Source organism: Oenanthe melanoleuca, chromosome 3, assembly GCF_029582105.1.
Source record: "Oenanthe melanoleuca isolate GR-GAL-2019-014 chromosome 3, OMel1.0, whole genome shotgun sequence".
NCBI classification, from domain to species: Eukaryota; Metazoa; Chordata; class Aves; order Passeriformes; family Muscicapidae; genus Oenanthe; species Oenanthe melanoleuca.
In genome coordinates, this window is record NC_079336.1 from 86,770,539 (window position 1) to 86,793,991 (window position 23,453).

Below are 23,453 nucleotides of genomic sequence, written 5' to 3' on the forward strand. Positions count from 1 at the left end.
ACTTAGCACTAGCACTAAATAGAACTCATTTTAAATATATAATCTAACAAAATGAGTGTAAGAAATTCAAACAAATATAATTACATTAGTTTAGTTGTATCTACACATCAAGTAAAATGAACAAAAGGCTGTGTTACATGGGATTATTCTAATGCAACAATTATACAGCATTTCCCTAAGCAGAAAGAGTAAACTGACATGGATTTCTTTGATTTTTAAAACATGTTTACTGATTAACAAGTAATAATAAAGCATTTTTTAGAAACAGGAGATTATAATGTAAGAAAGCATTAGTTAAAAATGTCTCTTCCTTGATTGATGGTCCTAGAAAATAAAGAGGCATAAAGTCAAAGACCTTTCAGGTTCACAACTACTCTCCTAAAAGAACAAACACACCTCTTCTCTTTTCTTCTTTTAAAAAACAGACTGTTTTCATGATTTTACAAAAGACATGTTAGACACTACTTGGTGGGGACATTATGGTACTATTATGCTTACTATTATGGTTACATGTATTTTATAATAAAAATGTAACTTTCATAGTAGATTTGACTGAATTTCAAAATTAAGGAGCACAGAACTCATGATCTCATACAGGAATCTATTATGATCATGAATTTTATCAGTAAAATGACCAAGGCATTTAATACTAATTACTATCACTGTCTTTCAACAGTAAAAAATGCAATTAAAATTTAAGAACACTTTATCACCTTAAATATTGTCTTTAGTGAGGAAGGAATTTTAAATGGCACTTACCAAATCACAGCTCAGATGAAAAAAAATTGTTTCCATTTTTCTAGATACTTAAGAAATAATTGCTGCCAGCAGCAGCAAGAACACTAATTTTTCACAACACTCATCTGTATAGAGAGCACTTCATCTTCTGGACCACCTGTGATCTTGTAGCAAGACCCTCATGATGCATGCTCATGAGAGAGCACTTAACTGTCCCATGATCATCTTTATGTTCCAGGCAGGAAGTGTTTTCACCTGGCCACAATCAGTAACCTCACACAACAGTTACTTCACAGAATGGAACTGAGCCTTTACTGGCACAGCTTTTGTTACAGCATCCAGAGCAACCCTCAAACTACAGCAACCACTGTGGGGGGATTTTGGTCTTTCTGAAATTAAAGCACTCACTAGTTTCACTGGAAGTTTTCAGGTGTGTGAAAAAGGTCAAAAGTCTATTTACTTCCTACATTTAAGACAGTAAAAAATTCTTGTATGAACTGGGAATGACCTTTGAGCAACTGCTATGAGACTGATGTCAGTCTAGTTTCTAGCAGAGTTTGAGCAAAGTAGTGAGCATGAAAAGCTCAATTCTCTTCTTGTGTTTTATATGCATTTCTAGCATATTATCTGTTCTTGAATAATGACATGAATGGTAGCCAAAGGAAGGCAACTTGTCACATACACAGTCCACACAACTTGCTCGTGCTTCAGCTATCCTAATTATTTTTGGAGATTGCCATATAGAATTATAAATCTCCATATAAATCTGTTATGGAAATAAGGAGGAGGGGCAAAAAAAAACACCTCATCAACCCACATGACCGTTCAAAATCCCCAGTTTTATTAAAATCAAGTATCTTTGACCAAAATGATGGTAAATTCTTGTTTGTTGTGAATATACAACAGTACAGAGAGCTATTCTTTTTTTCTAACATTTAGATTCAAATGTGTATTAGTAGAAATTAAATAATTAAGTATTTATAATTAAGAAAATAAATTTACTTTTCCCTTAAAATACAAGCATAGTATTAATAAATTATGTAGTTCCAGTACTCAAAAAAATCGAGATCTTTGGAGTTTTTATTTAAAAAAAGCTACTTGCAGTGTAGTTTATAGTAACATGCACCAACATTGATCTGGTATTACCACTACCTGAGAAGATAATCCATTCTCCATGAACACACATTCCTTAGCCTCTCCTGAGGAGAATGTCAGCAAGTGGACTGTCAGCAACCTCCACTGGGACTGAAGGCTTTGCAATCCACACATCTCCACGTGGAAGATGTGAAGCATGTCTGCTCATCTCATTGCAAGTCACCTCATCTTCACACAATATTGAGACAAAATCACCTTCTAGAAGATGACTTTGCCAAATTATTCCAAATTTTTCTAAAATAATTCTTATGGAAAACTTACCCAATAAGATCAAGGAGACAGGATTCATCATCATCATCATCCATGACAACTAGAATAAAGAAAGAGAGGATGTATGTTTGATATGTATCTCAAAATTAAATTCAGTCACATGCAAAGACTTACAAAATGTCATGCAATGTTTTACCATCCAGGGGGTTTTTAGAATTTTAAATCAGAGAAAGACAAATTAATAACCAATCTGATTAAAAAGAACTGTTATGACTTAAAGTAGTAAAAATACAATACTTAATGCAATCTAAGACTCCAATTAAAATGCTTCTATAGAAATTTATTCCCACCTAATCCCAGTGAGATAATAACCAAACACTACAGAGCCTATAAAGGCTGTTACAAATTAGTGGCTGCAACATGGAGCAGCCAAAAAGGTAAATAAACTTAGGTTAGTGTAATGAGGATGCTGCTACAGTCTAGAACCAAAACTGTAGTCAAGACATGACTAAGCACTAAAAGAAACACTGTTTTCTAACAGACCTTTCTTAGCAATAGCTAAGTGACAATGTAGCCACTTGTAGTTTCTCCTCAGCAATACTCAGGAGTGTACTGAAACTTGTGCTTATCAGTACAGAGTTCTGACAGTCCTTTGAACAATGGGGTAGGGAGGGAATTTACATGCACTGCCCAACCTGCGTGCAAGTATCCACTGCAGAACATTTTAAGCCTCACAGGGTCACAACCACCAACTCCTCACACACTGCATACTCCATCAGGGACTGCTACACCAAGAACTCTCACACTCACTCTCCCCTCCAACTGCTGTTCCTTCAAAGCTTCTGTTTGCATATTCTGGGCTCTCCTATTCATTCCCCTAATCCGTGTCAGTACCTTCCAGGACCATCCCATATAATCCACCAGCTCAATTACCAACTGATGTCAGTGTTTCCAAAACCTCTTGATACCCTGGCTTCCTTTATCTCCAATCTTCACCATATTTTCAACTCACATCAAGTTAATCATTGCATTCCATGCTTGTTTTTTTTTTTCCTCAACATCCCTTAAAAATTGTACTGTCAATTGTACTGTGTTTTAACACAGCTTTGGGTTTTAACAAAGCTTTGGCTTTTCACATTCACTTAATTCCTTTTCACTTCTTGCAAATTAAAAACTTATTCTCCCTGACCAGAGATCCACATGAATCACTCCTCATTCTGCTCTCCATGATTAAAACTGAAGGGACTGAAGCACCTGCTATACAAGAGACTGAGAGCACCAGGACAGCTCTGCCTGAGGAACAGAGAACTATGGGAAAATCTTTATCTTGTGTGTAAATACTTGGTGGAAAAGTGACAAGAACACTTAGCCAAACATTTCTCAGTGGTATAAAGTGAATCAACAAGAGGCAAGGGGCACAAATCAAAACAAAATAAACCAAAAAGTCCATGCAGACGAAAGAGAAAACTTTCCTTTTTTACAACTCTGAGGGTAGCCAAATACTGGCACAATTTTTTCAGCAAGCTTATGGAGTCTCCATCCTTGGAGATACCCAGGACACAGCTGGACCACAGCCTTGACCTGCCTGCTCTGAGCAGGACAGGGGATAGGTAACATGATCTCCAGATACTCATTCCCACCTTGGCTGTCCTGTGAGTCTGTAACCTCCTTCCTGGAATTTTTCCATTCTCCATTGGTTCTGAAAATAGCTTATACTGTAGATTAGCAGAGGGTACCGTGTCCTCTATACTGCAAAGCCTTATTTGGGTTTTTTCTGTCTCTGTGGTTTAGCTTACAGTGAGGGTGAAGCAGAAATGGAATCCATGTAAGTGTGAGGATCATTCAGTATCACCGCTCAGGGAATACAGAAAAACAAAGCACAGCTACAGAGAATTACCTCTATGTTGACAAAAATCAGCATTCACAAGTTGATTATGTATCTTAAGAAAAGCAATTTTTCCCACAAATCAGTGTTCCAGCTGCTTACTCTTGCATAGAGCCACCAGCTTGAGCACTGATATTGCAATTCAATGCTAAGCAAATGGTATGACACAGTATGATGTCATGAAATTTAAATGTAAATGTGTATTATAACAGAACAAATTAATAAGCACTTAGCATTCTGCTTTAATTGATAGTACTACTTACAGAAAGCTACTTCCTCTAACTGCTGAAAGCATACCCATGTCTCAAGAACAAGGTTCCAAAATCTCCTAGCTAACCAAAAGCAAAAATTTATACGAAGTAAAAATTATCGTTGTTTTCATACTGAAAGCTTACTTTTGAATGTCCCAACCCATGTGTCTATGGCAATACTGGTTGCATTATTTATATACCATAAAATGTCTTTGCTTTACATAACCAACTACTTTCTGTGCTTTTATTACAATAAGGGCTCACCATTAGCTGAAGTGACACCACATAACTTTCTTCAATTAATACTCATGGAGGTATTAAAACAACTGACACAAATTAAGATAAATTTATTAAGTTCACTGAATTCTTCAAAACTTGCATAGAATGATCAGAAGGAAAATAAAATGCATGAAAATACTGATGTGAGAAAATCCTAATGGTAATATATAATCTTCACTATCACATCCATTACTGAACATACACCTGGCTTTACTAGCTAAATGTGATACAAGAAAAATTTACCCAATATGTTGCAAACTCCTATGAGTTTACCACCGACAATAAAGTTTTATTGTTGCACATGATGCCGTTGGTATGGCACTGCCCTTTGGCCAGCTGGGATCTGATCTGCTGGCTGTTTCCCCTCCCAGCTTCATTCACACCTCCAGTCTCCTCACCGGTGGTGCTGTGAGAAGCTGAAAGTCTTTGACTTGGTGCAAACACTGCTCAGCAACAACTAAAACATCAGTGTGTTATCAACATTATCCTCATCCTAAATGCAAAACACAGCTACTAGAAAGCATATTAACTCTACCTCAGTCAACACCAGGACAATATACACCCCTTATTCTATAGCAACCTCATCATGCCCAGGTCCTACACTTCCCAACGCATCCCACATAACCACAACCACCTTTCCTGCCTTTTGACATATATGCAGACGTATAGGCTCATAATCTATGGGCCATCCCTCTAAGACATCCATTGGGTTCATTTACTCAGGACTTTGGCCTGTTGTATCAGTCCTTCAAAGTGAAGGAGATGGTAAATTGGGTAAACTGCTGGGATTATTACATGCTGAACTCTGGTTCCATCCCTGCTGTGCTTGTCTGGTTCTATCATTGCTGCACTTTGCTCCGTTTCATCAGCACTCATTCTTCATTGATCTGAGCAACTCTAACAGCCATACCATTGATATGGCATAAAGCAAGCAGAGTAGTGATGAAATACAGTGTTATACAGCAACTAATGCCCTCACTGGTTGTTCTACCCAAAACCAAATCCCCATGAGTACATATCAGACTTAATGATCCTTCTGCATCACCTTCAGCAAGTGTAATCCCATGGATGGGTCTGCCTTTGCCCGAGACAGGAACAGCCCAGACTGCCTTCCACAACATAATTTTCTGTGTGCACTATAGGAACTTTACCTCCTTCTACAGTATGTGAAAGTTTTGATTGGGCAGGGCCAGCCCATTTAGCAGATCCCCTGGTGTTAATTAACCAGATGGCTTTTGCTAAATGGATATCCCAATGCCTGAATGTCCCAGTACCCCTTGCTCTCAGAGTGGCCTTTAACAGTCCATTGTATTGTTTGATTTTCCCTGAGGCTGATGCATGATAGGGAAGATGATATACCCAACTTTTTGGCCTAGGTGTCTATGAGGTTGCTGTGGAAATGGAGTCCTGTATGTCCTGTGGCTTTCATGTGCCAAATCCACAGTCCAATAAACCTGGTAGTCTCCTTCCTTCACCCAGCTAGAGACAGGGCCCCTCTAGTCTGATCACAGTATTTACTACTACTCTCAAATACAAATCAGCCCCCATACTGGCACAGCAGTACGAGAAAAGGCCTTGACTTGGTGCAAGCACTGCTTTGCAACAACTAAAGCATCAGTGTGTTATTCTCATCCTAAAGCCAAAACTGTTCCAGCCACTAGGAAGAAAACCAACTCTATCCCAAACGAAACCAGGCCACTGCAGGTTTAAATCTCTTTAACTGATGCCTATTTTCAACAAGGATTACCAAATGATTAGTGCCCTGTTAATTTCAGGAGAGCAGAGGCAGCAAACACTCAGAGTACTTGTACACTCAAAAGTAATCATTCAGTCTACTTCAAAAAGAGGAATTTGGGCAACACATGACCTTGACACAGATGATCATTTAAAAGTGTGTTAACAAAAGCAAGCCTGTCTTGAGGAATTTTCCTAAAGCTTTTTCCATGGTACAAATGATAGAAAATTTGTCACTTTTCTTGCCCACTATCTTTTCTAGTTTTCTGTCTTCCTCACTGTTTGTTAACATACAGTGGGCCAAAGAAATAGTGATGTATGAAATGGGTATAAACCATATTAAGCCATGAGAGTTTGAAAATAAAACCTGCCACAATGAGTGGAGTTAAAAATTTGTGAAGCCTAGACCAGTGTTCTCCAAAGTGGGGTGTGTGCAAGAAGAAAATACTAAAACTTCACTAGTATATGAAGTTTTAATATACACACATACTTGTGTATGCAAATTAATATACATATACTAGGGGTGTATGCTCAAAAATCTTACCAATAGGGGAGTGCAATCAAAAAAATTGAAGACCACTGGCCTAGACCCTTAAACATTGACTCAGTTCTATATTTGGATCAGTCTCTGGAGACTTCAGCCAGTGGAGGCTCTAGGTGAGGCCTGGCTGGGCCATTGGGACCCACCAGTGCATCCAGGGCCCTGCCAAGAGCCCACGCTAGAGAGAGCTGGGGAAAATACACTTTGGGAAGAGTCACACAGCCTGTTGGAGCACTGTTACAATGTAGCATAGCAAATATCTAATTATCAAAACTGGTCTACAGTGTCTTTAAAAAAAAAAAAAAAACCACAAAAAATCTGCTTATAAGAATTAGGCCAAATTCAGCCCTGCTGGTGCATCCAACTAATTTACAGAGGGCAATCCTCACTAATTAGTCACAATCCAGCACAGATATTCCCTGTAGCTTATTAGCAAAGCCCCTACCATTCTATTTCATATCTCTGCTACCACACTGGTGAATATAGCATATATTTCACTTGGACCACAAGTGCAAGAAGCCCTGCCTACCCCTTCTGGGAATAGCCAGAGTGCCCTTTAGCACATGCTCCCAAACAGAATATAAAAGAAGTTGAAAGTAATAAAACTGACAAGGAAATCCCAGCTATGCAAGCCAATCCTCTGGGAGGCTCTTATTACTTGGCCTTAAGGCCTCTGCCTTCATTTCAACACTGACCTACTACAGAGCAAAGAGCAACAGAAGATGAATAGAGCAGTCCTGCCCTCCTCTCACCCACTTTCCTTGGGTCAGCTCAAGGCTTTGAAGAGTCATCTGAAAAAAAAACTGATCTGATAAAATACATTTGATCTGTTTCAACTTATGATGAGCTTCTTGATTGGCTCTGGCTTGCCACAGGGCTACAGCAGTGCTAGTGCCAGCACAAGAGAGGGAATGAGGTAGATGGGTAGTTAAACACAGGGGAAGGCAGCAGTGCTTCAGTCAGCTTAAAGCATGTGTGGGGCTATAGCACGTATGTGAATACAACCACCACCCTCACATTAGCACAGTGGAGTGATTATTCCCTTCCTATCAGCTCATGAGCTCCCAGCTGAAATCTGGCTTTCACAAATAGACACAGCTCTATAAAGAAATACAAAACAATATGAAGGAGTCCAATAGAGTGGAAGTAAAATCCTGTGGTCAGGAACTGCCTTTCTTCAGCCTGGACAACATAAGGCAAACCCAGGTGCTACCTGCAGCCTGCTAAAAGAAACACCAAGATGAGCAAAGCAGGTCTCTCCTCATCAACACAAAGCAAGAGCCAAAACATGTAACACAGAAAATCCCAACCAGATGCAAGGGAAAACATTCACTAACAAGAATGTTCAAGCAAGAGGGTGGAATCATGCTCTCTGGAATTTTCAAAACTCAAATGGCCCTGCCCAATCTGTTCTAACTGTGAAGCTTGTACTGCTTACAGCAGGAGACAGGGCCAAGTAACCCCCAGTGGTCCTTACCAGCCTAAATTTTTAACCAACATACACAGTACTGTGGATTGTGTAGCAACACATGCAGGGCCTAAAACCTACAGTGCCATTAAAACCAGATTTGCCCAGAAGCAGTCCAACTATTCACACATGCTTCATATACTATCCGTATTCGAAGAGCTGTAAACACTGGATTTTAAATTTACTCAAGTTATATTCAAGCTTGCCACAAAAGAATTATTTTCCCTTCTCAAAATCACTTATAACTTCATACAGTCTTAACAGATCATTTCAGATACAAAGCAATAATCCACTATTTTCACTTTCTGTAAAAGGCACAAGCTAATGGATAGCTTAGAAGAGCAACATTTATAAAAATTTCCAGAAAGTGTGTTATAATCAACATCAAAACTTGCTAAGTCACACATAAATAAATGTATTTGCAAAGCTGTTGGAAAAATTGGGACTTAAAAGTTTTGTGCAAATACATGGGATCAATCCCTGACTGGCAGCATGACTCCTGAGAGTGAACACTGACCTTTGGAAATCGATGCTTTAGAGCAAGATAATAACTGCTGTAGCTAAACCTTTATAATGGAAGATAATCAAACCTGCACACTGTAACATACACAGCAGCTGAATTACTGCTGTAGTTATGACCTACACCCACTAACCCTCACAACTTCATATGCCTTTGTACACATCCTGTCAGCAGGATTCTGACGAGATCCCTCTCATGCTTTATAATGAACCTGTCCTATCAAATCTTCTGAATGGTTCTGTTGCTCTATTATTCTCCATTCAGAATTTTGATCTACAATCCCAACAGTAATAGTAACTTCACTATGGAGTATATGAGGAAATGCGTTGCCACTGGAACAATCACCACAACAACAAAACTAGAACAAATCAGTTACTGCAACAGCCACTGCAGAGAACAACACTGCTGTGAACTGAGTGTGCTACAACAAATTCATGGCATTTTCATCCCTCACAACCCTTCTGATGCAAGATAACTCTATTTAACCCAACCCATCCCTTGCCAAATCACATAAAAGGATTGCAGCAGCATTAAGTGACTCCACACTGACTGCAGAGGTGAATACCCAGGACTGAAGTCCTTCCCTCACACAAATTCCCACCACAATTCTCATTCATTTCCACAGTGCTAATATTTTGCTCCGTGTGCTTCTGAACTAGAGAGAAAGAGCCCAAGCTGTTTTATCATCCACTGGGTAACATACCATCTCAGTGTGCACTTCAGGTTGCTGAGGTGCTGTAACCTCTGCCTGCCTTACCCTGTCAGTTCTCTCAGGTTCCTATCCAACAGGCAACTTCGGATTCAGTGAAGGAAGCTCCTACACAGGAACAACCAGACCTCATTTGCGTTCTCTGCAACACAGAAGTGTAAGAAAGGAGTATCAACTCAAACCATTCTTACCATAGACTTAATTCTTAAATTTCAAGTCAATACTTCTTTTGAGCAATCTAGGATGTTGCAAAGTGAATTTCAGATTCTTGTAAGTAACCAAGACTCTATGTTATAATGAACTTAAAAGCTGCTCTCCATGTTAAGCCCTCTGTTTTCAAGAAATTAATTTTTACATGGATGGTATACAAGAATTGATATTAAGAGGTGTTTCTACTTCTCCTTCTCATTACTGTAGAAGAATTATATGCTGCAGAATAATGACACAGTACTCAAGGGAAAAGAGGTAAATATTGAAAAATTCATTGCAAACTAAAACCTCACTCCAAAGTCATAATTATCCAAAAATTGACATTTCAGGACAACAGGAATAAGGAAACAAAATTAATTTTAAAATGCACTTTGTAAAACACAAGGACTTAACTACTCGCTTATAAACTAACTGTGCTGTACTTATATTCTACAATATGAAATTCCTCCTTATGAATATTTTCTTTTCCAGAGTAATCAAAAAAATAACTACTACACTGTTGCAAAATCTACCAGGAACTGTGCTCTAAAATAGAGTTAAAGTAAGAAATCTGAGATCTAATTGAGTAACACAGTGCATTATGCAAGCATTAACTTTCTAATTATACAAAAATAAACTTTCATTCCAAGAATCTAAATCTGAACAGTATTTCTCAGATGAATTTACAATGCCTGAAATTAGCTGTAGAATTTAGCCATCAATATTTCAAAGACATCTGTATACGTAACAGAGTATGATAAAAAATTGGTAATTTAAAATATTCAAAAGAATTATGTAGAACCTTTCTAAGAAAAACTTTAAAAAGTAGAAACTATTCAGGAATCAGAAAAATAGCAAAAAGAAAGGACACAAAAGTGCTTCCTCTCAGGAACTGCCAGGCACAACATTACGCCTCTTCATGGTTTTTAAGATCTGACAGATGAACACCTAAGAGCACAGGCAGGATCCTCACACAGTTGTGAAATACCAGCTCCACACACAGAAGAGCAAACAAAAACCACACACAAACATGGACAGCCTACAACAGGCTGTTTATCCAACTCCCACATTCCCCCTTAAGTACACCACTATAAAAAATACTGATTTGAGTCTGCCAAATGCAGTAACTTATCAAGCTTCCAAAAACTAGAGTGATATTTTATTATGTTAAGTAAAAAAAAAAAGAAAAGGAAAAGTGCAGCTCAACTAACAGTATGTATGGTAGTAAAGGTTAATCCAGCTACAGTCAAGTACACATAACCCCCCAGTGTGGCTTTCTGCAGTCTGATTTCCCTCAGACACACATGTTCAGCACAGAATTTCTAATTTATTCAATGCAAGCTTCTTCCTATTGCATCCAGAACTGCTCTTGGCAATACCAAAATCTTGACAAGAATTTTATCAGGAAATAGATTTTTTTAACCACACAGAAAATCCAGCGTAACCTCCACCTGAAGGTCAGGATGCTTCCTTATCCCATGGAATTTCCCCAGCTAAAGGCTGGGCTCAGTCAGACCTTTCCCCCAGCAGTGACTATCCTCATCACTATGCTGTGGCCTATTTTGGGCTCTGTCTTTCAACCTTCAGGAATTTCAGTATCCATAAAACATTTTGAAAGGTCCCTGTTTCATCCCAAAAGATGCACAGGAGGTATGATCTCAGCAGGAAAGGAAGGAAACATTCACCTGCCCAGAAGATATTAGATGTTCTTAAGCATTTCTATAAACTACTGTATGCTATAGTACAGACTGCTAGTATATGTTATTTGTGCAAAACAATACTCCAAGGAATGTTGTCAGTCCCTCAGATGGTTTTTTACCTTGTTTCTACTTAAGAATACTCCAGTTTAATACTTCTCATTGTGAGCATATAGTATTCAGAGATTTTGAAAAAATATTCTGCAGTCCCATAACTTCTTTATGAATTGATTACTTCTCAGTTGATTTATAAACCAATGCCCAATTAATACCTTTTCATTGACACTCTAGTCCACACTAGTTTAAAAACCAATCTTTGCCACAAGCATGGTTCAGATGAGCTACTATCTGCTACCAACAATAATTAGCTGAACAGCCATTTATACTTCTTACAGTTATTATATTTGGGAAATCTACTGAAAATTGATTAGGATGGACTGACAGATGTGTAACTAATTCAGCAGTGCAGTCCATACCAACACCCCAAATTCAAGCTGAAAATCCTCCATGCTCCCTTCTTGAAGCCAATGCCTTGGTAAATGCCAATGGAGATTTTATCACCTATTTCAGTGGGGCCAAGATAACTTCTGTAGTTGACTTATCTCAATAAATACAAGCTCCAACACCAGATCTTGAAATTCCACACTTAGATCAAGTTCACAGTAAAACTACTGCAAGTTCCACCTGAGACAAGGCATAAGGTCAGATTTCACAAAAATAATCAGTCTCTTGTAACAAAGTTAAATCCTTCTCTCCAGACCTTTCCCCTCTTCACCATCCTTTGTCTGTACCTTCAATGAGAGAAAGTGTTATGTTTTTACAGTGATTTTGCCTGCTTTCTATTTCTTTTGGTACAGATTTTCTTAACTCTAGAACGTCTTTAAACTAGTAAAAGAACATAAAGGAATAAAAAACCTTGATAGCCTCTCTGTGCTAGTTAATGATGGCAATCTTTATTTTGTCTAAAAGATCAACAAGTCTCAAATAAAGCCAAGTAATACTGAGTAGTTGGGGTTTTTCCCAACAATGAAAGCAGAAACAAATTAACACTTGAAAATAAAGATACACATACTCATTTAACTATGTGATGACCTGGAAAAAACCTCAGCTTAGGTTGGTGCTTATGCATTTATGGTGGTGTAACAAGGGCCTTCCCAAAAGGCCCTTTTCAAACTAAAACAGTGGTGTCACTGTCTGAGGGTCTCTTTGTGTCCGAGACCACTCAGATGGACCACTCCCTGGACCCCCACACAGTGGCAGGTCATAATGAATGTTACAACAGTTGAACTGCTTTTCCTCTACCATAAGAAAGGAAAACACACTTGTTTCTGTAGACAATCACCATGTCTATGCTGGACCAGGTATAGGACAATAAAAAACCTCTCAAGTACAGAGGCAGCTTATTCCAGCAGAACCACTGTAAGGAATTCTGCCAGCTCTCTGAACAGAGACTACATTATCAAAGAGGCTCTTATGCCTGCTCTGTAGCTACTACTTAGACAGGAATGACACTTTCATGCTCACTACACCTACCCTAAAAAGCACCAGCCATTAGATTCACCACAAGCCTAATGCAGCATGAAGAAGCATGATCATTGAACATTAGAGTCTCACTGTGAAACCCAACCGCAGCTATGCAGATGCAACTTCTCTGGAAGTTGTGGAAGTACACCAGCAAAACTCTGGAAAGACAGAGGCAGAACACTCAGGCACCCCTGACTGCAAAGCTCTTCAGCTCTAGACTACAGAATTACCTCTGCTGGAAAACATCAAATACAGAAAGGGACCTTGGAGGAAACTGGAAATGCAGCTTATACTAGCACAACTTTGGGGTTTCCTCTCAGTACAATTAAACTAAATACATAAACTGTACTGGAAATAGGCATGTGAAGGAGTTGGGGCAGGGGAGCTGCTGATGTAAATACTTAGCTACAGAACATCCATCTCTGCAGCACTGAACTGAGTGCACACATTTAGCGAGAGTATTTTCAACCCAAGGATACAGGTATCCCATACAAAGCAAGCACTCAAAGTATGAACACAACAAGCACACACCTAAACAGCCGAGTATCACACCAGTGAGTAAGCCAAGGTGTATGAACGGAAGCACAACCAGGCTACTGTATCAACATGGCAAGCTCTGCACTCCTCCGGCAATGCAAACAAGCGATACCCAGTGCAAAGTGCTACTCACAACAAGAACAAACCGTCAAGCTCAGCCAGGCAAAAACACACCTAAAATTAACAGGTATGGAATACTTAAGTAGTAGCCAACAAAGACCTCAATGCAAGATGAGAACATACTGTGCTTTAAAGCAAGCAGGCCAGTGTACAGATTATATATAGTCATTTGGCAAGTACTAGGCCCTGAGAGAATATAAACCAGTCATTTTTATCCCATTTCTGCCATTTCTTCACTATTTTCACAAATTAATGAAGAAAACCACACATAGTCTTCCAGACATTAGGGCATAAGAGAAATTTTATTATTTAAAAGTATGCTACCATTAACAAAAAGAATTCACTACCTTGATCCCAAGATGCCTGCCAACAAAAACAATCACTTCAAGAAGCAGTGACTTTAATGAAGTAAGATTTCTGAAATATGTGAACAAATCCTGTACTCCACATTTAAAATATTTCCAAACAATTAAAGTTTCACAGCTGGTGGTTATTTCCAAAGCTAAAATGTTAACAAGTCCCCAGGAAAGTCTTTTTAAAAAACAGTTTATATCCAGACAATTTTTTGTATATTCCAAGCAATTAGTGTATTTCACAGAAATGTCATTTAAAACCCTTCAATTTCAAAAGGCAACAAAATTTAGAGTCTTAAAATTATTCCTGAATATTAAAAAATCTCCCACTTCCATCTGGAATGAGCAATGAGAATGGGGAAGTCCTCCTCTGATGTGTCAAAAAGCATAAACCCAAGAACTACACAAGCATTCCACACTCCTTAGCATTAAGTTGGTCAGGCAGCACACTTTGCTCTTCCCAGGTACAGGTGATATTGGTATTAAACTCAAGCCTAATGAGCTTACAGCAGATCATAAAGAAATGTTAAAAAAAAAAAAAAGTGGTTTTGATAAAAAAGGTATTTGCAGTGCTCTTCCTAAAAACAGCACCAAAACAAAACTTTAAAAATACACTAAGGTGGAGCTGACAAATTAAGTGATTTGGAAGAGACAGCTTCATCTAAGACATAAAGAAGCAGTAAAAATTTGAATATATGCTAGTCCCTCCCCCCACCAAAAAATTACAACATAACAGCAAGAAAATTAGCAACCTACCCACCAAAATATTACCTATGCTTTTATTTTTGCAAGGACTTGAACAGGTACTGAAGCCTCTTCAATGAAGAATACCTTGCCCTATGCACTACATCGGATTATTTTTTAAAGGTGGATTTCTTTTTTAATATCATGTTTTACTTTTTGGTCACCGTTCAGATGATGTTCTTTTAAATGGTTTTTTAATTCCTGCACGCTGAATGACAAGGAACACGTATTTCAGAGGTAAGCAAGCAAGCTTGGAAGGGATGTTGGCAGGATTGACGCTGCGCGCACGGGCCCGCATGAGCCGAGCCCGTTAAACCGCTCCTCAAGGCGGTGACCCAGGACTGGGAAAGGAGTGTGGGCTACCGGAGGGAAGCAGGGCTTTTAGGATTTCGGGGAGAGGCTCCCCAAGCCCAAGGCAGGAACGCTTCCCAGACGAGACACAGAAATACGGCCCGAGCCGGAGCGACGGCACCGCCCCACCCGGCGCGGCGACAGCAGAAAGGACCTTAAAATGGCGCCCGTGGGGGAGGAGAGCGGGTGAAACTGCGCAACAAACGCTGGCAGGGAGCCAGGCAGCGCCATCTTCCCGCTCCCCCGCGCCGCCGGGGCTGCCTGCCCGCCGAGCCCGGGCACGGCCGGGGCCGCCGCCGGAGCCGCTCTGCCTCTGCCCTGCGGCCCCTCGGGCACCCCGCGCTGCCCGGCCCGGGCACGGAGAGCGGGGAGCGGCCAGCGGGGAATGGCCGAAGGCAGAGGCCTCCACATCTCAGTCCTCCCCGCAGTGCTCCGCAGCGGCTCTAAGGAAATACAAACTGCCGTCTGTACCCTCGTTCGATTTTGCCCGGCTTTTAACATCTCTATACCTGTTTTCTGCCATCAGCTATAACTGAATTTTGCAATTAATACCAAAAAGCAAAATACAATTTACATAGTGAATACTGCCCATGACTCAATAAATGTGAACAAGTGACCATTACAGAAAATCCCCTTCACAACCCACTACTGTTTTAAGCCACAAGTAAAAAATCTATTTACAAAATATTGCTCCTTTTACATAAAATAACGCCAGAAGCACAAAGGACCGGATTCACATTCACTCTACAGCGAAGCCAAAGGGGTCACTCCAGAAAGAGACGCTTTATTGTGTTTTAAAGAGGCGTTACAATTAAATATTTTCTCTCTCAAAAGAAAAGGAAAAAAAATCAAACAAATAAAATAAAAGGCATATTGTAAAAACTTGATCCCGAAAAGGCAAAAGAAAAAAAAAAAAAAAGCGCATTAGCCCAAACCTACCGCCCGAGCATTTCGCGCACCCACAAAAAGCGACACCGTTTCCATTCCTCGGTTAAAAGCAGGAGGCACGGAGCGATTCGGAGAAAATTGCAAAAAAACCAAACAAATAAAATAAAATCTAGTGGCGACACCGAAAACGAGGAAATGAGTGAAAAATAAATCCCCAGAAGGTACAAATCTGAGACACAAGCTCAAAGAAAAGACAAGATTAGGGTGGTGGCGAGTGGATGGGGGAAAGGAAAAAATCAAGCCATGAGCGAAAAAGGAAAAAAGAGAAAAATCCTTCCCAGCTGCACAGCCAGGAGAGAGACGAAGTGTCTCCATTTTCCCGACGAGGAGGAAGAAAAGACTGTTTCACAGACCACAGAGCTTTAGAGAAAAGCAAAGAAACGAGGGGGGAAAAAAAGAGGGAGGAGATTTGAAAAGATTATTTTTCTTTCTCCCTCACACACTCTCTCTATCCCCCTCTCTCCCTCTCACTCTCTCACACTCACACATACACACACACACTCTCTCTCTCCCTCCTCTCCTCTTTCCATCCCTCTCTTGATGGCCATCAAGGGGGCGGAAAATTAAAAAAAAAAAAAAAAAAAAAAAAAAAAAGACAACAACAACAACTAATTTTAAACCGGCTCAATCAATGAGTCATTAAAAGAGATTTTTCTTCCCTCCTCTCCTGAATTTGCATGGCATCAGCAAGAAAAAAAAAAAAAAACCCACCCCAAACCTCTCCCCTCTCTGCAGCTATCAGCCTGGACCTGAAACCTTATCTCTCCCTTCAACCCCCCCCCCGCGCCTTTATTTTAAGAAACAACTTTTTTTTTTAAGTGCCCTCAGCAGCCACCACCACCAGCCTCGCGGAAAAAAAAATTAATATATATAGTTCATTTCCATGTGAATCCACATCTGCCCAAACAACAGCCACCCACAAAATATCCCTCTTCTTCCTCCTCGTCTCCCCTCTCGCTCGCTCTCTCTCTAGATATATATTTATATACATAGCCCCAGAGCCAATAGCTCTCTGGGCTGAAACCTAATATCCTGGTTTTGGCAACTCCTGGTTGTTAATTTGCTCCTCTTTCTTTTCTGTCTGTCTGGAGATAGATTTCCCCCCTCTCTTTTCCCTCCCCGAAGGAAGGGAGGAAGGAGGTTGTGTGTTTTTTTTTTCCTTGAAATTTTTATCACAAAATTATAATACACTCAAAGGGAAACTCACCGTCATGAAAAAGCAGTGCCTTGTCAACGGGGTTTCTTCGCCATCACATCAGGGGCTGGCAGTGTAGGAGAGAGAGAGGGAGAGCGAGAGAGCGAGGGAGGGAGGGGGGAGAGCGAGCGGGAGAGGGAGCGAGCGAGAGAGGGGGAAAGAGAAAGCGAGCGGGAGGAGAGCGCGGCTCCGCTCGGCTCCGCTCGGCGCCCGCACCGCCACCGGCACCAACACCGCACCGCGCCGCACCGCCGGGCCCGGCTCGGCACCGCTCGGCACGGCACGGCCGCGCAGCCCCGCCGGGACACAACGCCGCAGACCGGCGCCCGGGCACACGCACCGCCGCCCTGGCATGATGAGTCCCCAGCCCAGCGCGATCCTCGCTCGCGTTTAGAGACAGGCCTTCTCAGAAACTTTGGCTCCTTTTTTTTTGTTTTTGTTTTTGTTTTTTTTTTCTTTTTTTTTTTTGGGTTGTGTTTTTCAGAAACCCGGAGGTCTGGAGACTTAGCCTGAGCTGCTGGCTTTAGGTTAAAAGTTGGGGTTTATTTTACTTCCCTGTAACCCCAAACAAAGTTTTTATCCTATTAAAATTCACATTGATCTCCTTCATATTAGAGCTGTAAACCACTATAAGCTTTGTGGGTGGGAGGGGGTCCCCAGAAAAATAAAATGCAAGGTCACCTTGAAAAAGATAAGATTTGAGCCCCTGGCAAGGTATAATATTTAAAGCATTTTTAGATATGTTTTTATCAGCCTTGCTGGAAACAAATCACATTAATTGCAACTACTTTAAAAAGTTATGGGTAAACTAAAAATGTTAATTTGAAATCAAAGGTTATAGCACTGAGAGTTCATTGATGCTATTCTACAGTTTACTTCAACTAAAAGCCTTAACTTTATTCAAAGCTTCTTCATTATAGAAAACTAATCCAACATATACCATTCACTCATTCATTAATTGAAAACAATTCTAAAAACTATTTTTGCAGATAATTCAGAGAAGACTAGTTTATTTAAAAACTTGATTGAAAACAGATTTTCAGCATGCAGAGATATGTATGGTAATGCTTTAAAACAACAACAACAAAAAAATCTATTTAAGACCCTTTTTCTGCTAGCAGTGGTAATTCCCAAGGACTTTACTATTTTATTCCTAAGTAACTTTGTTAAAACTCCTTAGAGACAAGGATTTGAAGACTTTATTTAATAGCACATCCTTCTTGATTTATTCCCACAGCTCAAAAAAACTCCTAAAATTTTTTCCTCTTTTTTTAGCAACTGTATCAAAATGGTAGTGTACTAAGTGGACTTTCTCAAGGAAGTTGCCCAGATTGCTTATCTTAAAAAATCTCAGCACCTCAGCATTGTTTTTCAATTAGAATGTGGTTATATTAGTTTTTTAATTAATCAATCAATTCCAAACTTCTGCCAAAGCCAAGACTCACCTACAAACCTTATTTACATGCACACCCACAGTAGAAAACTGAGGTGAAGTTTCAAATCACTCCCTAAGTGGAAGGGCTGGGCCCAAGCAAACAAACCTTAGCACTAGTCCAGCAGATCCTTTGTGCAGCCCAGACTGAACCTGCACATGGCTGTGCCTCAGCCATCAGCCACAATATTAACTGCACATTTCAAGAATACAGCAAGACCCCAAGAGCCACAGCATGGACAGAAGCACCACATGCCAAAGAGCTCTGCAAGAGCTATAAGCCTATACTCCTGACACCAGCATTAGAAAATCCAAAAGGCCAACACTAAAAGGTTCCTAACTTCAGTAAATGCTTCAAGGCCAAACTCTGTCCTGAATTCAAACCTACTCAGCTTCACTGGCTTTGGAGAATACTGCCCAAGCCAGAACTTGTATGGAGGGACACCCACCAGCATTCTGATTTGCTTAACAGGAAGGAACTTTGCTTCAGAGATTAAGGCCAAACATCTGATCAGTGTGTTATTATTATTACTCTCCCAGTCCTAAGAAACCACAAATAGGAAGTAGGCAATACGATACAAAGAAGGAACTGGAGCAAGGAAGACAAATGATTTTGAATGGATTCTGTTATCATAAGAAACACAATGAATCCTACATAAATTTCCCATGATGTTACCATAACTTACTTTCCCTGAAGAGTGTTTCAAGGCAGCATTGACAATATTGTTTTGTACCTGCATTGTATTGTACCTGCATTACTAAGCAGGTACAGTACAAAAAGGGAAGGAGAGCTAACATCATCTATACAATGAAGCACCTTGCAGTGCAGATTTCTCTTTATCTATACATATTTGCTATATTCGTTCACAGGTAGAAATCAAAAAAAAAATCAAGGGTTGGATGTAACTTTGTAGGTCATATTGAAGTGCACACTTAATGTTACCTGCAATACTAAGAGGTCTGAATGCACGCATCAGCTGTAATGTTATCACTTTCAGGTAGTACAGAATTTCCCAGACCATGTTTATAAAGAACTACTGCTTTTTCCTGGCAGGTACTCATGCTGTTTTAAGAGCATCACGTGGTGTTTCAGACCTGGGTGTCACTGCCCCAAGAGGTTGCCCCTCTTCTCACTGCCTTACTGCATTAATACAAAAGACCCTTGTATGTCAACATTCTTCTACCTCAAGGTCACCTGCTCAGAGCTGTCATCTCCAATCAGAGTCCTAGGTACAATGCACAATCAGTTGCTGCCTTTCTTTAGCTTTCACAATCACATTAATACATTTTCCTGTAGCAGCTTTGTAAGGAGCAAAGGAGAAGAAAGGAAAGGCCAGTGTCAAAAGGAAAAAGAGACATCTTTAGATAGACAGAGAGACATTGGTGTAAAAACAGCTACTGGGAATGTCACGTACACCCATCACACCACAAATTACTTGGCTGTATTTTGACACCAGCTGTCACACTGTGACCATGCTGTTTAACAAATACCACTCTCATAGGTGTGCAAAGACACCAAGTGACATTTGGAGTGATCTGATACATTGCCCTGAAATGACAGACTGTGAAGAACTGAAAACTATGCTTAGATAATGAGAGGAAAAAAATAAGGGGGTACAAAACACCCTCATTCATTCTGTCCCCAGGTTTCTCCTACTTTGTGACTTTCTCCAGTCACTTTGTTGATACACAGCCCATTTTTTCAGGCCTGCATCACATGCATTCCATTCTTGTGCAAGCATAAATTGGTACCCCAAAAGAAGGTAAGGCAGCAGTAGGTTCATAATGAAGAATTTAAGGACTAAGCTAGTGTATTAAAGGAATTAATTCCACAGCCATCCCAAGATTCCTGCATGGATAGATGGTTTGTAACCCGAACTCACTGCATCCTTTCAAAGATAAATTGCATGGAAAAGAATGCCATTTGCTTCACTGCAGCCTTCCTTCCTCAGACTGAATCCTTCAGCTCTATTGATGGCACTTCTTCCCATGCACTTTTCATTCATTAACGTGTTTCTTATGTCAGCTCATCACCAGTCACACCTTTACCCATCTACATATGGCTTAATTAATTAATTATTTAAATAAGAATAAATAACTAAGCTTGAAGGCACAGAAACAAATAGGTCATCATTAAAGGGCACAAGCAATAGAGAGAGAGGTCACTTGAAAAGTGGGGCACCCAAATACAGTGGCATGAAGGCAGACAAGGACTTGAACTTGGAATACAAATGTACCATACCACATGAAAAATTCAGTTCAATATCCACATTAACCACCAAACTCTGAATAATTACCACCACTATTTTGATGACTCACCAGCAAAAATCACCTAAACATTACAATGTTCAGCTTGATACCATGCCTTCCTCACCCAAAACAGTACTTACAAAACCTGGGTCATAATTGCAAGATGTAATTTGTAAAGCTGCATGACTCCAGTATCAATCATCATACCAAAGTCAGGACTATCTAACCAAAGCTATCTTAAGGGGTGATTGGTAAGGACGTAGGTAAGAGGGGGTAATGAAGAGTGAACCTCAGAACAAGAGATCTACACCAATACCAGAAGACAGGTTTCTGTCACCAGAGACTGTGTGAAGGTCAACAGGGCTGGTCTGAGATTAATCTAAAGAGCAGATTTTGGAGAACTGTGCTTCTCTGAGATGGGGATCTGACATACAGCAGACAATTAAGTAAAGCCAAAGAAAGCAATGATGACTGGAGGTCCCATTTAAACAAAGGGCAATTCAAAATTATTACTGGAACAGATCGAGAATTACTATATCATTCTCTAGGTTATTTAAATATAGTCTCATTCTTCACCTTGCAGTACCTTAAAAAGAATTAAGTTTGAAAGATTAATAGCTCTCACTTCCAAGTTAGAATAATCTGAAGATATTCAGCCACTGAAATGTATCAGAAAAAAAAAAAACTCACCTCTGGAGACAGAGCTTTACTACAGAAGTAATGGAGAAGTAATCTTGCACAACTAACACTGCCAAAATTGATAGAAGAATTTAAATTAAAAATGATGGCAGAGACTAGGACAACCTTCTATCATATCCAGAGTTAACTTGGCTAGCACAGATGAATGGAAAAAAAATCATGTAAGGAAGGATACAGAAATATAGACAAGTAGAATGAATAGATGATGAATAGATCACAAGGGTTTGGAGTTTGTTTTAATATAGTAGTAATTTAAAACAGCAGCCAGGCAATGAAACTAACGAAAGAACCATTTCTAATACAACTGAGGTGTTGTGGATGATGTTTAAAAAAAAAATAATCAAACAAATAATAGGAGGAATTTAAACAAAAAAGGGAGGCCAAAAACATGAAATGAGGTGATATAGGGATACAGAAACACAGTGGAAATTACACCAAAGGCATTCATGTTCTTGAAAGGAACACAGGCATGCTGAGCTATACTTGTATAAGAACAGGATAAAATGGAGGAACAGAAAGCCCTGCCTAATTCAAAACTTCTGAGACAGCACAGCTTTACTTGGACATTTCTGAGTCCCTGCTATGAAATCAGTTGGGTAAGATTTGGATATGAATGAAGATTTCTGTAAAAGAAGTCTTTATTTTATCACTAGAAAGGGTATCAATATGAATGGAATTTATTCTCAGATTTAGACTGAAGAACAAATGCTAATAATAGGAGGAGAAAGCTCTCATTCAAAATGATAGCTGACAGACTTTTTCATAAGATGAATAAATGGCAAAAAGAATACAAGTATAGTTTTATCCACTAGGGAATATACTACAGGAGAGCTAATAGGAAAACTTGGATATGATTTGGAGTTAATTCTACTTAAATTACTCAGAAAGACAATTGGAATATGTTTGCAAGTAAGATTCACAATTGCAAAATAGAAAACTTTGTTATGCTGTTGAACCTAGGTGGTTCACTGAACTGGCTAGTCCAATAACCAGAGTTTTCTGAAATACACTTAAAAAAAGAATTGTAAAAGTATCTGAAGTGTAAAGCAGGGCAATGAAAAAAATCTCTCAGAAACTCCATAATGAACAGAATAATTGCCTCAAAGGGACAGTCCATAAAGCAGTATCTGTAGCTTACATACTAGGTCTTCAGAATTTAACTACAGTCAATTAGCAAGGCAGGATTCTAAATAGCAGTTAGCAGCTAGACCTGGACCAAACCTAAGTGATTTGCTGCTCTTGAGCTCTTGTGTTTAGCATATTTGGGCCTTGCTTTGTTAATCTGGAAGTACCTCTTGTCATAAAATGCTGTGCTTTGAAGTCTGTCCCTGGTTTGGAAGGGTAACTCATTTTTGTAGAAATTAATCTGTTTCTCCACCTTTGGCATTGGAAATACCAGGTTCTCAGAAGGGACCAGCTCAAACTAGTTTCAAAACAAGTGCACCTTGACTGGTTGGAACATAATTAGTGTCTTAAGCATTCCCAAGGATTACATTCAAAGCTTTTGCATTACTCACAGCAATTAAGTTGCACCAAGTAAGTTTCATAGTTTTAGCTTTAACACTCTAATTAGTGATTTAAAAACACATGTATTTTACATTGTGCTGGCTTTCCATATGGCCAGATACATAAAGCACAACATTTTAATGCAAACAAAAGTTTTCAAAAAAACAATCAGTATGCCAAATGTAATGTTCAAAGAATTTCTTCCTTCCAAATGAACCGAGATACAGTAACTCAACATTCACTTTTAATGAAGCCCCACTGCACCGTGAAAAATGTGCAGCCTACAGTATCTTAAATGAATCATAATATGGCTTACATCTTTAATGCCTGATCACAGTGCCAGAGGAGTTCAAAGAGCCCTTACTAAAACCATCAGTAGAATATGCTGGTTGCACAAACCACTGAAGTACCTACTTTG

At 39.6% G+C, this 23,453-nt stretch overlaps 1 protein-coding gene across 5 annotated transcripts in view; it reads right to left on the reverse strand.

Annotated features, from left to right (window-relative positions):
* The window catches only part of BICRAL (BICRA like chromatin remodeling complex associated protein), a 42,807-nt gene that overhangs the window by 15,964 nt on the left and 3,390 nt on the right, over positions 1–23,453 (reverse strand). The window contains exons 1-3 of one of the 5 annotated variants that reach the window (XM_056488996.1): positions 17,161–18,340; positions 9,539–9,632; positions 2,155–2,203 (exon numbers count right to left, since the gene is read on the reverse strand). In XM_056488996.1, coding sequence (XP_056344971.1) covers positions 2,155–2,198 — 44 coding nt within the window. In that variant the 5' untranslated portion in view covers positions 2,199–2,203; positions 9,539–9,632; positions 17,161–18,340. Of the gene's footprint in view, positions 1–2,154; positions 2,204–9,538; positions 9,633–15,944; positions 16,704–17,160; positions 18,341–23,453 lie in introns of those variants that run through there. The other 4 variants (XM_056488997.1, XM_056489000.1, XM_056488998.1 and 1 more) reach the window with 4 other exon arrangements.